General features: G+C 61.1%; 2 protein-coding genes across 8 annotated transcripts in view; one reads left to right on the top strand and one right to left on the bottom strand.

Annotated features, from left to right (window-relative positions):
• Window positions 1-6,107, top strand: part of CRTC1 (CREB regulated transcription coactivator 1) — a 99,658-nt gene extending 93,551 nt beyond the window's left edge. For 3 of the 7 annotated variants that reach the window (XM_007995831.3, XM_007995834.3, XM_007995830.3), the window contains one exon: window positions 1,002-6,107. In XM_007995831.3, the coding sequence (XP_007994022.3) occupies window positions 1,002-1,033 (32 nt within the window). In that variant the 3' untranslated portion in view covers window positions 1,034-6,107. Of the gene's footprint in view, window positions 1-655; window positions 664-1,001 lie in introns of all 7 variants that reach the window. The other 4 variants (XM_073016786.1, XM_073016785.1, XM_007995835.3 and 1 more) reach the window with 2 other exon arrangements.
• Window positions 6,108-6,514: 407 nt separating this feature from the next.
• Window positions 6,515-15,061, bottom strand: COMP (cartilage oligomeric matrix protein). The gene is made up of 19 exons (XM_007995829.3): window positions 14,947-15,061; window positions 14,609-14,694; window positions 14,321-14,372; window positions 13,679-13,851; window positions 12,873-13,010; window positions 12,533-12,607; window positions 12,290-12,448; window positions 12,108-12,212; window positions 11,910-12,017; window positions 11,240-11,399; window positions 10,288-10,406; window positions 9,995-10,047; window positions 9,718-9,899; window positions 9,425-9,603; window positions 9,250-9,298; window positions 8,650-8,846; window positions 7,943-8,115; window positions 6,799-6,938; window positions 6,515-6,706 (listed from the first exon to the last, which is right to left on the bottom strand). The coding sequence occupies exons 1-19, from the start codon at window positions 15,023-15,025 to the stop codon at window positions 6,660-6,662; spliced, it is 2,274 nt and encodes a 757-aa protein (XP_007994020.1). The 5' UTR covers window positions 15,026-15,061; the 3' UTR covers window positions 6,515-6,659.
• Window positions 15,062-15,750: the final 689 nt, after the last annotated feature.

Here is a 15,750-nt window from a genome sequence, read left to right as displayed (position 1 = left end):
CAGGGACGGCCATGGGGTGGGCCCTGCCTGGTGAGCCCAGCCCGGGCAGCCAGCTAACAGGTCAGGGCCATGATGCTCCGTGACAACCGCACCCAAGCAGTCTGAGCCGGCACCTGGGCTCCTGGGGACAAGCCAGCCCCATCCTGCATGGCACATGTCAGGAAGACCCGACTCCATCTAGCACAGAACCCAGACCTTCCTATGGCCACCCAGAGCTGGTCTCCCTGCTAAAGAAGGTGATTCCCTTATGAGCCAGGGCTGCTGGATTGAGGGTGATGCCCCCCAACCCCCCGAGCAGTCCTCACTGGCCTCTTCCAAACTGGAAGTGTCCGTATTTAGTGCCACCCACTGTGGCATGGGCTCTGAGTGCAGAATCCACCACCTCGTTCCCACCCCGCGGGTGTAGGCAGCAATTGGCAAGAAATTCAAGGGTGGACGTGCCAGCCTCGGACTCAGGAGAAGAATCTGAGAATCTCACCCCTGCAATGGCCTCAACAGCCCAGAAAGACAGGGCCTTTCAGACCCATTTCTCAGACCTGGAAACTGAGTACAGGTGGAAGCCTAGGTTTGAACCCGGGTCTTTGTGGGGAACCGAGAATTCCCTCCAGCCCTAGCAGCAGCTGGGTCCACTCAGTCACCCCAGCCTACTTCTCAGTGACTGGTGCCGAGGAGACCTCATGGCAGAGCCTGGGAGGTCCCTGTCCCCACCAGGTCACACTGACGTGTGTCAGTGACACAGCCCTTGGCCTGAGGCTTCTCCTTGGTGCTCCTGACATCTGGGGCCAGACTGGTGTCTGGGGTCCAGGCACTGTAGGGTGCTGAGCAGCATCTCGTGTGCCAGTAGCGTCCCCTTCCCCAGTCATGACAGCCAGAATGTCCCCAGACATTGCCAGCATACCCAGGGGACAGAGTTGCCCAGCAGGCATGCCTGGTCCAACCCATGGATGCGAGCAATGGAGCCAAGGCTAAGCAGTGCCTTTTGTCCCCACCCCACCCCCCAGTGACAGGAGAGTCCCCCCCCCAGCCTCTCTAAAGAACTGACCAGCTCTCTGGCCGGGGTCGGCGACGTCAGCTTTGACTCCGACAGCCAGTTTCCCCTGGACGAACTCAAGATCGACCCCCTGACCCTCGACGGACTGCACATGCTCAACGACCCCGACATGGTTCTGGCCGACCCAGCCACCGAGGACACCTTCCGGATGGACCGCCTGTGAGCGGGCACGCCGGCACCCTGCCGCTCAGCCGTCCCGACGGCGCCTCCCCAGCCCGGGGACGGCCACGCTCCGTCCCTCGCCAACGGCCGAGCTTGTGATTCTGAGCTTGCAATGCCGCCAAGCGCCCCCCGCCAGCCCGCCCCCGGTTGTCCACCTCCCGCGAAGCCCAATCGCGAGGCCGCGAGCTGGGCCATCCACCCACCTGCCTGCCCGGGGCTGGGCTGGGATCGGAGGCTGTGAGCCCCCCACCCCTGCAGACCCTCCCTGCACTGGCTCCCTCGCCCCCAGCCCCGGGGCCTGAGCCGTCCCCTGTAAGATGCGGGAAGTGTCAGCTCCCGGCGTGGCAGGCAGGCTCAGGGGAGGGGCGCGCATGGTCCGCCAGGGCTGTGGGCCGTGGCGCATTTTCCGACTGTTTGTCCAGCTCTCACTGCCTTCCTCAGTTTCTGGTCCCCCGACCCATCCGCCATCCCCAGCCCGTGGTCAGGTAGAGCGTGAGCCCCACGCCGCCCCAGGGAGGAGGCGCCAGAGCGCGGGGCAGACGCAAAGTGAAATAAACACTATTTTGACGGCTGTCTTTTATATTTCTGAGCACACACAGAGCCCTGGTGTCCACCAGGGCAGGCGCAAAGTGGACAGAGCATGCAGGGCGGCGGACCCCGCACGACCCTCCTCGCCCTGTCTCCATCCCCTCCAAGCCCTGCCTCACCCCGGGCAGGCCCACTGGTGGCCACCTTTGCCGGGAAGTGACCGGAAGGCCCCGTGAGGGGTCGCACGCGGAGACAGGGGTTACCTCTTGGGGCTTTACAACCCGTGGCCCCTCCTGTCCCGCACTGTGGTCACCGGTCCTGTTAATTAGATGCTGTTAATTTAAGGTACAGGGAGAGGTGGCCAGGGGAGTTTCATTGTATGTTTTGTTTTCCTTTTAGTTTCTATTTACATTTTGGTTGTAGATGAGTGGCTTCACTTTTTAAGCCAACACTTGCCTGAGAGCATGTTTTTATTTCAGAAATCCAACTTTACCTATTTTTTAAGCTAACTGGAAATGGAGGCCACGCGCCCCAAAGCAGCCCGTCACCCACCTGAGTCTAAGCAGTGTGTCCAGCTTTTGGGTTTCACCCCAAGTTATCTCAAAACGAAAGGGCTGGTCGGCGGGCAGGGACTTGTCAGGAGCTCACGGTAGGCAGAGGTGCCTCTGCCAGGGCCACGTAACAGACTTCCGGGAAGGGGCCTCGCCTTTTATTGATGGTCTCTCCCAGAGGTGCCTGCTAGTCCTTAGAGTGTGTGTATGAAGACGCCACGACCAGTGGCAGCTGAGACCTCTCTGCTCCAAGAGTGTGGGGGACTGGCAGGGAGCGAGGGTCCCCGAGATGAGGAGCACGGTCCTCCCTGAGAACCTGGGTGGAGCTGGCATTTCATCCCCTCCCCGCCCAACCCTCTGGCTCCCAGCCCACGCCCCCTCTTTTGGGCAGTGTGGTCTGCCGGCCAGCCCTTCTTGGCAGCTCAGTGTCATGTCAGGTGGACGTGGAGACACACAGCAGTGTGCGTTTTAGTTTCAGGAGCACCTCCAAGACCAGGGTGACAGGGTCCTTGGGAGCCGTCCTGAACCCTCCATACCACGGGCCCTGTGAGGGAGGCATCGGGGTTAGCTTCGTTTCCTGCTGTTCTCCTTGGAATAGGAACCGCCGTTCTGATCCCCCCAAAACTGCATCGCAGCTCTCGCTCGCTCCTGCCTGCCAGGCCAGCGCCTTCTGCTGAGTCCGTTTATTTGTGGTGTTATGGCCGCTGCTTTCACTGGGGTCCTGGGCACCCTGGCTTCTGTCCTCGAGAGCTGGGTTTGATCCTAGCGACTATCCCTCCCTCTCTTTCCCCGGCAACGCCTTTGGCATGTGTCTGAGCAGCCAAGTGGCCACTCATAGGAGAAGGCTCCCTGGTCATGTTGCTCCTGCTGCCGTCTTGTTCCAAGGTATGGCGGGGGCAGAGTGTCGGTCTGTCCAGGTCAAGGTCACTTTCTCTTACCATGACGGAGGCTGGGGGCAGACAGCGGGGATTTTTTTTTTTCTTTTTTTTTTTTTTTAAGAAAAACTACATGTACATAGGGGAGTTTGATTACCATTAAACTTGTATGTAGGACTTTTTAAAAAATGGCCTTAATAAAATTACAAGCAACCCGCCTGGATGCGGTTTTCAAAACAAGGCCTTGAGGACCACGCTAGGAAACCTCATCAGCCCTCATTCCCCATCTGTCCAGCCTCCGGTGGGCACCACTACTTGTCCCCTTGTCTTCGGTGTAGACAGATAGGAGAGGAGGGATGCCCACCTCGGAGCATCCCAGGCCTGTGGCCCATTTCCAGCATCCTGAAGCCAGATTCACAGTGACATTGTGTTAACGTGACAACCTTGGTCCGTTATGGAGTTCTTTTTCCAATGAGAACCTGGTGGACCAAGGTCCAAGCTTGCCAGGGAAAGTGGGGCCCATTCAGGTCCCCAGGGCCCAGCCAGGAGCCAGCAGCCAGGCATCCCCGCGTTCCAAAAGGGTTCATGCCCCTTCTGGACCTGGGCGGGCCTCCCATGGCCTTTTGTGTGTGTGTACGTGTGGTTTTTTTTTTAAATATCACTACTACATATTCTTGAATTGCCAAGACTTTCTGAAAAAAGACAGCTTAAGGAAATCAACCTTTTGCTTTGTGATGTGAAAATACTGTGATTTGATGAGCCACTTCCTGAGGGGCAGGCCCATGTCGGGGGCTGTGGCATGTACGTTGACCTGCCACCTGTGTGCTTGGTCTGCGCTGAGTTAGAGGCTGCTCTCCCCACCCACCCGTGTGCTCATGGCTTCCGCAGACCCTCCACTGGGCACACCAGTCCCCTACGGTGAAATTCGGCCAGGGCTCTCCCTCCTGAGAGCATGGCATCCCCACCTGCCTGTTTTGCTGATGTCACTCCCCAGGGTGGCGAGTCTGGCAGGCAGAGAGTGTAGCCCGAGCTCAGCCTCTCTCTGTGTCCTCCAGAGAAGAGGGTTCTTTGCCCCCGTCAGGGCCCTGCTTGTGGGTTTTCGGCTCTGGGTAGGAGAGTGTTGGCATTGGTGTATTTGGCCTGATTTCTTCAGGGGGCCGAGCTCACAGGAGGACCCTTAGCCAGGAGGGCCTCCCATGTCCATCCATCCCTCCTGCTGGGGCTTGGATGTCAAGCTTGGGGGCTGTGAGCTGGGACCTTGCCTGAGCCCAGTCAGGTGGGACAGGCCCATGGGGGGCAAGGCAGGGTGGCTTCTATTTTATTTTTTTAGAGATGGGGTCTTGCTGTGTTGCCCAGGCTGGTCTCGGACTCCTGGGCTCAAGCAATCCTCCCTCCTCGGCCTCCCAAAGTTCTGGGGCTACAGGTGTGAGCCTCTTCTGCCCAGCATCCCAGGCCTGATCAGGCTCAGCGGGACCTGTCCCTAAAGGGGGCTCTGGTGCCCCCGTTAGGTGGGCCTTGAGCTGTTTTTTAACCAAACATCCTTCTAAACTCAGGCTGCGACCTGCTTCCTGAGTTTTCTGTATTTCCAAGGAGCCCTCCAACCAGGGATAGACTGGCAGAGTGAGGTCTAACAGTATTCAGGGGTCCTCTGTCGCCTCGCCCTGAAAACAGCAGCTCCCATCACCTTCACTGGGTCCTGATGGAGCCGTCTCAGAGGCCGAGGGGCCCTCCCTGTGGGGGTGGGATGCAAGGGCTCTCAGAACAAGGGCCACAAAGCCGATGGCACAGATGTGCCCCTGGGCCTGGCCCGTCACCTGCGTGTGGTGCTCTGGGTCAGGGCGTGCGGGCGCCAGAGCCTTCCCTACACAGCCTAAAAGCAGGGGCAAGACTCGGCCCCTCACCCTGGGAGGCCTGCCTGGGCTACATGGACACCTGGTTCTCTTTCTATCCCCATTCGCCATGGACCAGTGGCCTCCATTTCCTGGGGGGTCTTGCGGTGTGTGATTTGGGGGTCCCTGGGATGTTCCCCAGCCAGCTCCACCTGAGTGTCCTGTTCCCTGTGGCCCTTGGCCTTCCAGGGTCCTGACCAGGCAGGGGTCAGGCACCCCATACCTTTCTGTGTGGCACAGGTGTCCACCCACCCCCACTGGCCACAGACACTGTTCTCCCCTGGGAGCAGGAGGTGGAGTAAGTTGTACCCCCAGGCCTGGGTGCTGGGGAGCTCCAAAGGGCATAGGTGGGGCAGGAACGAGTGCCTCGTGACCCGAGCCTCAGTTTCTCTCCTGTCACTTTCTCAGACCTGCAGGTCTCAGGGCCCTGGCTCCTCCTGGGCAGGATGGGGGGCAGGGGCTGGGCCTTGGGGTGCTGGCTTTGACGATTCCAGAGGCTCTGTCCACCTTCTGGGCTCCTGGCCAGCACCCCATCCCCAGAAGCCAGGGACAGGTGGCATGTGTTGGGGTCCAGGGGTGGCCCCCATCTTGAAGTGTTCTGGAATTTGGGGGCAACCCTTGCCCAGCCCAGCCATCAAGCACTTCTGACCTCCTGCCCATCAGGGACAAGGGGACTTAGCCATGGCCTTGGCCAGCAGGCCTGGGGAAAGAGGGCTTTGGCAGCCAAAGTCCACTGGCCCTGCCGTGCCCCTGAGTAGGAAACTCCCCCCGAGGGGCTGGGCGGCCCCACTGATATATGCAAACCCGCCAGTCCGAGCCCTGTTCCCGCCTGTGCCCCTCTGTGCCCAGGCTGGCTCTCCCCCAACCCCAGCATGTATACTCTGCCACGGACGTCCCGTGGGCCATGATTGTGGGCGGCCACAGCGGGCGGGGGCAGGCGGCTCAGGGCACACTCGGCCGTCCCTGCCCCACCCTCTGGCGTGGCCGCTTTTGTCTTTGTACCTTTGCATCCTTTGTAATGAAACGTAATAAAAATCCAACGTTTTCGTCACTGGCTCTTCCTCTTTTATCTGAGCCCCTCCCTCCTCCCTTAGGGATGACACAAGGGCATGGCAGGTGCACCTGGCAGGTGCCTCAGCCCTTCTGAACACACACACACCCCAGACCAAGCAAGGGAAGGGGTCCCCAAAGCTGGGGTGACTGCAAACCTGCCCCCCAGAATCCTGGGGCGGACACCGTATCAGGGGTCTCAGCTCTTCCATGGCTGGCATCCAGGCCTGTGCCCATGAGGTGGTGGGTCGTCCCCAAACCCCAAATCACAGTTGGACAGTCCCTGGCAGGCCACTGGCACTCAGCAGCAGCTGCAGCACTGAGGCCTGGGTTTGGGGTCCCCTGGCCCGACCCTCCCTCAGAGGCCCATCCCTACTGTCTCGCCGCAGCAAAAACCACAGCCGCCACTCCCCACACGCACACTTTATTTTGTCCTCTCTGAGCCCTTCTCGCTTCCCCCTCAGAACGGCCACCCCTTGGGGATGGGTGCAGAGCCCCCATCCAGCCACAGTGAGGGTTGCTGTCATCTGGCGGTGGGTCCCCACCCTGGTCCCTAGGCTCGCCGCAGCTGATGGGTCTCATAGTCCTCTGGAATGGTGTCTGCAGGGAAAGAGCAAGCGGATGAGGGCTGAGAAGGCCAGCAGGGCCTGTGTGCAGACTCCCCGCCTGTGCCCCGCCGGCCCTCGGCTCACCATTGCAGCGGTAACGCAGGTTGGCCCAGATGATGTTCTCCTGGGAGAAGCAGAAGACCCCCAGGCGGCCACCCCGCATGGTTGTGTCCAAGACCACATTGCTGTCGGCCACCAGCTCAGGACCCTCATAGAATCGCACCCTGAGGGTCAGACATGGTGAGGGGTGGGGGACCTGGGCTAGGCCCTTCCCTTTCAGAGCTTCAGTGGCCAGCCCTGGAAGATGGGTACCCCTGACTGGGCTGCACTGGGAGCAGGTGAGGCCTCTGCCCTGGGCCTCAGTTTCCTGGACATAGTTGGTGCTAAACACCATCAAGGGCCCTGGACATAGTTGGTGCTAAACAGAGCGCCTGGGCTTGCTAGCAGCATGGAATAGAGACTGAGAAACGGACTGGGTGAGGCCCCATTTCTAGCTGGATACACACCGTGTGCTGTGTCCTTGCCAGGATTTCGCTCTGTCACTCAGGCTGGAGTGCAGTGGTGCAATTACTGCCACCTTAACTCCTAGACTCAAGTGACCTCAGCCTCCCTAGTAGCTGGGGCCATGGGCATGTGCAAGCACACCTGGCTTTTTTTTTTTTTTTTTTTTTTTTGAGACAGAGTCTCACTCTTGTCACCCATGCTGGAGTGCAATGGCACGATCTTGGCCCACTGCAACTTCCGCCTCCCAGGTTCAAGCAATTCTCCTGCCTCAGCCTCCTGAGTAGCTGGGATGACAGGCCCCCACCACCACGCCTAGCTAATTTTTGTATTTTTAGTAGAGATGGGGTTTCAACATGTTGGCCAGGCTGGTCTCAAACTCCTGACCTCAGGTGATCCACCCGCCTCGGCCTCCCGAAGTGCTGAGATTACAGGCGTGAGCCACTGCACCTGCCCTAAATTTTTTCTTTTTTGTAGGGACAGGTTACCCAGGCTGACCTCGAACTCCTGGGCTCAAGCAATCCTCCCACCTTGGCTTTCCAAAGTGATGGGGTTACAGGTGTGAGCCACCACGCCTGGACCAGCATAGGTTCATTCTAACTGCACTGTATCTTTCCTATTGTACAGATAAGGGGACTAGGGTCGCACAACCCCTGCCTGGCCAGGGGACTCCCACCTGGGCCTACGTGTCCCCGGCCCAGCCCACCGCAGGGGGTGGAGTCCCCACCTGATGTAGCCCACTTGGGGCCGGTGCTGCAGGAACCAACGATAGGACTTCTTGTCCTTCCAACCCACGTTTCGCGGGTCCTTCCAGAGCAGCCGCACCTGGGAGTCTGTGTCTCCAGTATGCCACAGTGCGTTCCGCAGCTGTTCCCCAGGGCCCGTGGAAGATTTCACAGCCTGCCAGTACCCAGGAAAGGTGGTTAGAGACCTCACGGGCCACCGGAGTCCCCCTAGACACCTTCCTGGAGAGACAGTGGGGAGCAGCAGGTGGTGGGCGGCCAGGAGGGTTCTGGATAAGAGACCCACAAGGAAGCCTTCTTGAGGGGCCAAATGGCAGCTTATGGATAGGTCACAGGGGGCAGCAGTGGCCTGCAGGTTCGTGAGAGGATTTGGGAGTCTGTGGACAGGTTCAGGGTCTGGGAGGACTGGGGGGCTCTGCAGAAGGTCTTGGAAACGAAGGAAAAGTTTAGGGCTCTGCGAGAGGGTTTAGGGTCCATAGGAAGACTGGGGGACCTTGAGAATGTTGGAGGGCTTGTGCAAGGAACTGGGAGGATTTGGGGACTGCGGGAGCCCAGAGGAGGACTGGGACAGCTCTGAGGTCCATAGTATGAAGCTGGGAGGCTGGAGGGCTATAAGGGCTGTAAAGGGTTGTAGAGAGGGGCATGGGAGGGCATGAGAACCACAGAGGTCAGGCACGGACGGCCCTGGCACCTTGAGTTGGATGCCGGGTTCGGCCACAGCACGGAAGGGGTTCGCCTGCCAGTACGTTTGCTCCATCTGCTTCCACATGACCACGTAGAAGCTGGAGCTGTCTTGGTAGCCAAAGATGAAACCCGCGTAGTCGTCATCCGTGACCGTGTTCACATGGAACGTGCCCTCGAAGTCTACGCCATTGAAGGCAGTGTAACCTAGGGATGGGGAGAGAGCAGTGGCCTTTCCGAAAGCCAGCCCCAGCCCCCAGAACCTGGCACCCAGAGTTCAAACCTGCCCCCTGGGTCTCTATCTCCCTGCAGACCCGCCCCATCCCCGCTCGCGAAGCCCAGACTCAGCCACGCCCTCCTCTACCATTGGCCACGCCCCACCAGAGTCCAGCTCCACTCGGCCCCGCCCCTCCCGAGCCCGCCCCTCCTCTGGCCCCGTCCCTCCTCTACCCGGACCCGCCCCCATAACCCCGCCCCACCTGGCCCCGCCCTTCCTCAGTCCGGGCCCGCCCCCTCTGACCCCGCCCATCCTCAGCCCGGGCCCGCCCCTTCTCTGGCCCCTCTCCCTGAGCCCGCTCCGTGCAGGGCTGCGCTGCTCGCCGCTTCTCACCCACAGCCAGGCCTGGGTCGCTGTTCATTGTCTGCACGATCTCCCTTCCCTGATGGGGTCAAAGAAAGGAGGGCCTCAGGCTGGCCGTGACAGCCCTAGGCACCCCGTTCTCAGCATAGGCCTCACTATGGGGGTTCTAGGGTCCCATCACCTCCCACTTGGATCCCGCTCCCACCTGGTTGAGCACCACCCAGTTGGGGTCAATCTGCGCGTCACCCTCCGGGTCCAGCACGACTGTCTGGAAGGCCCGGAAGTCGGTGAGGGTGACTTCAGCGTTCTCCGGACACACGTCGATCTTGTCTACCACCTTGTCTGCATCAAAGTCGCCCTGGCACACGTCGCCCACGCCGTCCCCTGAGAGGTGGGAGACTCCCTCGGTGGGCTCAGGTCAGGCCCCTCCCACCCTAGATCCCGCCCCAGGAGCCCCCACTGGCCCCGCCCCTACTGCAGGCCCCGCCCCCGCCGTACTGTCTGCGTCCTCCTGGCCAGGGTTGGGCACTAGGCGGCAGTTGTCCCGACTGTCAGGAACTCCGTCATTGTCGTCGTCGTTGTCGCAGGCATCACCCTGGCCGTCGTGGTCTGAGTCCTGCTGGGCACTGTTAGGCACCGTGGGACAGTTGTCTCGAGAGTCCTGATGTCCATCTCCGTCCCTAGAGTGGATAGGTGGGATCCAGAGACAATGAGCTCTCCAGAGCGTTTTGTCAAGGGCTACCCGGACACCCGCCCCAGGTGGTGGCCTCCTTACTGGTCTTGATCGCTGTCACAAGCATCTCCCACAAAGTCGTGGTCCACATCCCCCTGCGGGGAGCAGCATACGGGGGTCCACAATCAGACAGAGGAAATCAGAAAGCCTCCCACCCAACCCAGCCGCATAGCCAAAATCCTCCTGACCCCAAGGAAACCCCTGCCGCAGGCTGCTCGGACCGGGAGGTCATTTCTCTGGCAGTGTGAAATGCTCTAAGCTTGGCTGTGGGCTGGGTAATCCAACTTGCAGCTCACCCAGAGGGCTTACCCAGCTGGAGTCTGGCCTGCCCTCACCTGATCCGGGTTGCTCTTCTGGGGACAGTTGTCACAGGCATCCCCTATACCATCGCCATCACTGTCCTTCTGGTCTGAGTTGGGTACCCTGGGGCAGTTGTCGGCCTGGTTGCGGATCCCTGCGGGAATCCACGGGACCAGAGTCCCAAGATTGGGACCAGGACAGGATGACTTCATTAGGATGAGGCCAGGCCTGAGGCTGGCCTGGAACAGAGCCCCAGCTTCATGGGATCTTTTTTTTTTTTTTTTTTTTGAGACAGTCTCACTGTGTCACCCAGGTTGGAGTGTGCAGTGTCGCGATCTGGGATCAGCGCAACCTCCACCTCGCGGGTTCAAGTGATTCTCCTGCCTCAGCCTCCCTAGTAGCTGGGATTACAGTTGTGCACCACCACGCCCAACTAATTTTTGTATTTTTAGTAGAGACGGTGTTTCACCATGTTGGTCAGGCTGGTCTCGAACTCCTGACCTCGTGATCCACCCGCCTCAGCTTCCCAGAGTGCTGGTATTACAGGCTTGAGCCACCACGTCCGCCCACGGGAACTTTAAGAATGGATGGTCCCATCCAAGGGGAGGCCAGAGAGGGGGACTGGCTTTCACTCCCGGGGTGACTCAGCTGGGTGCCTGTGTATGCCACCCTGAGCCCCTATGTCCCCATCTGTAAAGTTGTCACCTCCCAGGTCCTAAACCCCAGGCTCGAATCTCTGTACTTTTAATTCCTGCCTCCGGCATTTGATGCAGGGACCACCTTCCCTTCCAAATACTCCTGCCTTTTTCCCAGCCTCCCAGCCCAGCTTGCATTTTTCTGTTGCGCCACCATGGTCTTTGGTCCAGGGCGCCCTAGTCCAGCTCACCCCATCCGGCTTCCAAAACCGACCAAGTCCCGTCCAGGAGCCGAATCCCGCCCTTCGGTGCCCGCCGCCTCTCCTCGCCCCCCAGCCCCCATCGAGCTCACGGTCGCCGTCGATGTCGTCGTCGCACGCATCGCCCCGGCCGTCCTGGTCTGTGTCCTTTTGGTCGTCGTTCTTCTGGGTCCGGCAGTTGTCGCACGCATCGCCCCACTTGTCCTCGTCCGCGTTGCGCTGGTCTGGGTTCCGCACCAACGGGCAGTTGTCCTGTGTGACAGGGTGGGATCAGGTCGGGAAGGGCAAAGGTCACGCTCCTCAGATTCCCAAATCTCCGAGGTCCGGTCTCCTCTGCAGGGAACCTTTCGCCCCTCCTAGACCACGGAGACCACGCCCCTCATCCAAGCCACGCCCCATCCCACTTCCCTAGGCCCCGCTCACAGCTCTCTGCCTTTTCTTTTTTTCTTTTCTTTTCTTTCCTTTTTTTTTTTAAGACAGAGTCTTGCTCTGTCACTAGGCTGGAGTGCAGTAGTGCGATCTCGGCTCAGTGTAACCTCTGCCTCCCGGGTTCAAGCGATTCTCCTGCCTCAGCCTCCCGAGTAGCTGGGATTATAGGCGTGCGCCACCACGCCCAGCTAATTTTTGTATTTTTAGTAGAGACGGGGTTTCACCATGTTGGCCAGGCTGGTCTCGATCTCTTGACCTCGTGATCCGCCCGTCTCGGCCTCCCAAAGTGCTGGGATTACAGGCGTGAGCCACCGCGCCAAGCCGTAGATCTACCTTTTCATTGGGGACCCCATCCCCGTCGGCATCCGGGTCGCAGGCGTCTCCGATGCCATCGCGGTCCACATCCTCCTGCCCTGAGTTGGGCACAGTTACGCAGTTGTCCTGGGGGCGGGCACAGCAGGTGTGAGGGGCGTGGTCATGAAGTCCCGCCCTCCCTCCTGCCCGGCCCAGACCCGCTCCGCCCCCACCCACCTTACGGCACTGGCGCTCTGGGCAACGCAACTTCTCGTCCGGGAAGCCGTCCAGATCAGTGTCGCGGCCACAGAGGATCCCGTTGCCAGCCCAGCCGACGGCACACTGCGGGAGAGAGTAAGTGGGAGTCCCGGCGTGGCCGCCTCCCAACCCCGCCTCACGCCCAGCCCGCCCGCACTCACCACGCACGACCGCGAGCCATCGCGCTCCAGAACGCAGTCCGCATGCTCGTGGCACTCGCTGGGCGAGCCGTCGGGGCAGAAGCGCTGTGCGCGCCGCTGGCAGCCGGACTCCTGGTCGCCCACGAAGCCGGGCTGACACGGGCCGCACTGGAAGGAACCCTGCGCCCGAGCCGCTGGAGGTCAGCGCAGGCCGCTGGCCGCTCGCCCCACCTCTCGCTATCCTTTCTTCCCGGTGGGCCTTACCCGGGTGTTGATGCACACGGAGTTAGGGACGCAGTTATGTTGCCCGGTCTCACACTCGTTGATGTCCGTGCAAACCTAGGGGAGGGGAACTCAGAGATCACCACCCCACGCAGACACCCCCGGACCTCCTGCCTCGTCCACGCTTCCTCCGCATCCAGCCTCTCGCCTCCATCCTGCCGCAAACCGAGCAGCCCTGGCGCAGAGGACCCCTCCTCTCCCCACCCCTCCCGCTGGAAGGAGGCTGGAAAAAGAGCAAGAGGCTGGAAGAGGAGTTTACTGGTAAACAAAATGGACGCCCCCTTCCCTTCTGCTGCAAGAATGGGACCCCCACACCCCTCACCTGCTTGTTGGCCTTGGCGAAAGCCAGCCCCACGCCCTCGTGGGTGGGGCCGCTGTACCCCGGCGGGCAAGCCTCGCAGCGGAACCCCGGGCTGGTGTTGATACAGCGGACTCGAGGGAAGCAGGGGTGGGCGTTGCACTGGGGAAGGAGGGGCCACAGAGGGTCAGAGGGCTTCGAGCTGGGCCCTGGGAGCCGCACCTCGGAGTGTCTCGGATGATGGAAAGTTCAAGGGCCATAAGCCAGTGCTTGGAGCTGTTCGCCACGTGAGATGGAAACCATTGTCGCAGGGGTCAGACACGACTTTGCCTTGATGACGGCAAGGGCGCAACCGGGAGAGGAGAGGAGAGCGCCTCCAAGGGGCTGTTCCCTCATGGGCGAGGGGAGGAAGGATGAGGGCGGGCATCCCCAGCAGAGGGGGGCAGGGGTCGTCGGGGCGTGCGTGCCCGGCGGTGGCGGGGTCGTCCGGACGTGCGTTCCCTGGCTGTGGAAGGGTCGTTGGGACTGGCGATCCCCTGCGGCGAGGAGGGTAGCTGGGGTGGACCACCCCCGGCGGTGAGGGAGTTGTCGGGGCGGGCGTCACTAGCTATGGAGGGGGTTGTGGGAGCGGGCGTCCGGGGTGGTGACAGGGATGGTCCTAGGGGTGGGCGTCCCCCTGCAGCAGGGAGGTGGTCTGACCGTGCGCCTCCGGAGGTGAGAGGCTCGTCGGGGCGAGCACCCCCAGTGGAGGAAGGGGTCTCCGGGGCGGCGAGAGATTGGGGGTCGGTAGAGGGGGTCGTCAGGGCGGTGGAGTGGCGGGGCCGGCGCACCTCGTTGACGTCGGTGCAGTGCGAGCCGTTGCCCGTGAAGCCCGCGGGGCAGGGGCCGCAGCGCGCGCCGCTCTCCGTCTGGATGCAGGCCACGCCAGGGAAGCAGAAACCGGGCGCGCAGTGGAGCAGGGGCCGCACGCTGGGTAGGCCGGTGCGCACTGACTGCTGCATCCCTGTCGGGGGAGGGGGGGACGGGGGCGGGGCTGACCGGGGGCTCGCCTGGGGGCGGAGACTATCATGGCCACGCCCCGGGGCTGGAGGCTTCCCCTCCCCCCCGACCCCCCGCCCCAGGCAGCCCGAAATCCTGCGCTCTCCGCGATCCCGCCCCAGAGGCTGTGCGCTCTGCCCGCAGCGTCTCCCCGGTCTCTCCATGAGTCTCAGTCTCGCTTTTCTGCCCCGTGGCGTCTCTCACTTCCCCAAAACTCTCGCACCGCTCTTTTTGTCTCTTTTTGTCTCTTTGTCGCATCTGTCTCTTTTTGTCTCTGTTTCTACCCCCTCATTCCCGTTCGTCTCTCCACCTCTCCGACAGCCTCCATCTCCTTCCGTCTCTTTTCCTCCCCAGCTTTCCCTCGCTCTCTGTCTTTGTCTCTGCGTCTCTGTCTCCCGTCTCTTCTCTCTCCCGCCCGCCCCGGCCGCGCTCACCGCACGCGTCACACTCCATCACCGTGTTTTTCAGGAACGTGATCTCCCTGACCTGCAGGGGTGGGGTGGAATCAGCGGGGTCCCAACCTCTCCTCGTCCCTCGAGTCTCCCCTCTCTGTACCCCGGCCTCCCTTTCCACAGCCTCTTTTCGCCGGACACTCCCTACCTGCCGATCCCCTTCCCTTCCCAGCTCATCTCCACCTTCTCGGGCACCTTCTCTCTCCTTGCTGGGAACGGAGACCCCCTTCCGCTCCCTGGTACTCTCTGCCCCGCACCCGGGCCCCGCACCTGCTGCCGCAGCAGCTCCCGCACATCCTGCAGCGCCGCATTGGTTTCCTGCAGTTCCCGAAGCATCTGCGGGCCCAAGTCTGAGCCTGCGGCGAAGGGGACCTGGTGAGGGTCATGGGGCGGGGAACCCCACCACCAACTCCCACCGTCGCAGCGAACCCGGACCTCCGACGCCCCACTGCGCTCCTCTAGTCTCGGTCCCGCCACCTGCTTTCTGCGCCTGGCACGTCCCCTACTAACAGTCCGTGAGCCCCAAACAGCCAGGACCCCGGGCCTCTCACGGGTCCCACAGTTCGTTTTGGGGCCGCGGGCACGGCGCGGGTGGTAACGCGGCTTACCCAACGGGATCTGGCTCTGTCCGGACGCGCCGAGGGCAGCCAGGGTGAGCAAAAGAACGCAGGCGGTGTCGGGGGCCATGGCGGTGGCGGGAAGCTGGGTGTCTGCTCGCTTTCTACCGCCCACGAGACCCGCGGGGTCTATTTATCCCCAAGGCACGGCCGGCCCCAGGGACGGCCCACCACAGCCCTGCCCAGCGTCCAGCCTCAAGGTAAACAGATGGCGCTGGCCCCTGCTTTCAGTCCCCGCCCGGAATGCCCCACTAAGTCTGCTGCAGCTGAATCCGACATGGTGGGGAAACTGAGTCCCAGGGTCTGTGGAGAGAGCTGGTGAGGCAGGGAGTCAGGGGGTACTGCCTCCACTTTCATTCACTCTGTGTGTGTGTGTGTGTATGTGTGTGTGTATGTATGTGTGTATGCATGTGTGTGATGGGGTGTGGCTATATCGCATCCTCTTGCTTCCCTCTCCCAAGTAGCTGGGACTACAGGCCTGCACCACCAAGCCCAGCTAATTTATTTTTATTATTTTTTTAATTTTTAGAGACCAGGTCTGGCTATGTAGAGCGGGCTAGTAGTCTCAAACTCCCCGCCTCAAGTAATACTCCCCATATAACTGGGATTACAGGCTGTAGCCATAGCATTCAGTTTATTCATTTATTGATTGATTGAGTGCTTGCTGTATGCCAAACCCAGGTTCCAGTGCCAAACAAGGCAGGCTCCATGCCCTCAGCTCACACTTGGGGAAACAGAGTCACCAGTGTCTGAAAAAATAGGCCCACCCACTATGGATCAGACTGACTGGCCCTC

The sequence above is a fragment of the Chlorocebus sabaeus genome, chromosome 6 (assembly GCF_047675955.1).
Source record: "Chlorocebus sabaeus isolate Y175 chromosome 6, mChlSab1.0.hap1, whole genome shotgun sequence".
Classification (NCBI taxonomy): Eukaryota; Metazoa; Chordata; class Mammalia; order Primates; family Cercopithecidae; genus Chlorocebus; species Chlorocebus sabaeus.
The sequence above is the reverse complement of the archived record's forward strand: the minus strand, read 5'-3'. Positions and strand labels throughout refer to the sequence as shown.

Coding starts and splice junctions, on each gene's coding strand:
- COMP (XM_007995829.3), bottom strand. CDS start 15,025: ATGGCCCCCGACACCGCCTGCGTTCTTTTGCTCACCCTGGCTGCCCTC. Junction 14,695..14,946: donor ACAGAGCCAGATCCCGTTGG/GTAAGCCGCGTT, acceptor CCTTCGCCGCAG/GCTCAGACTTGGGCCCGCAG. Junction 12,608..12,872: donor TCGCCAAGGCCAACAAGCAG/GTGAGGGGTGTG, acceptor CCCCTCCCCTAG/GTTTGCACGGACATCAACGA.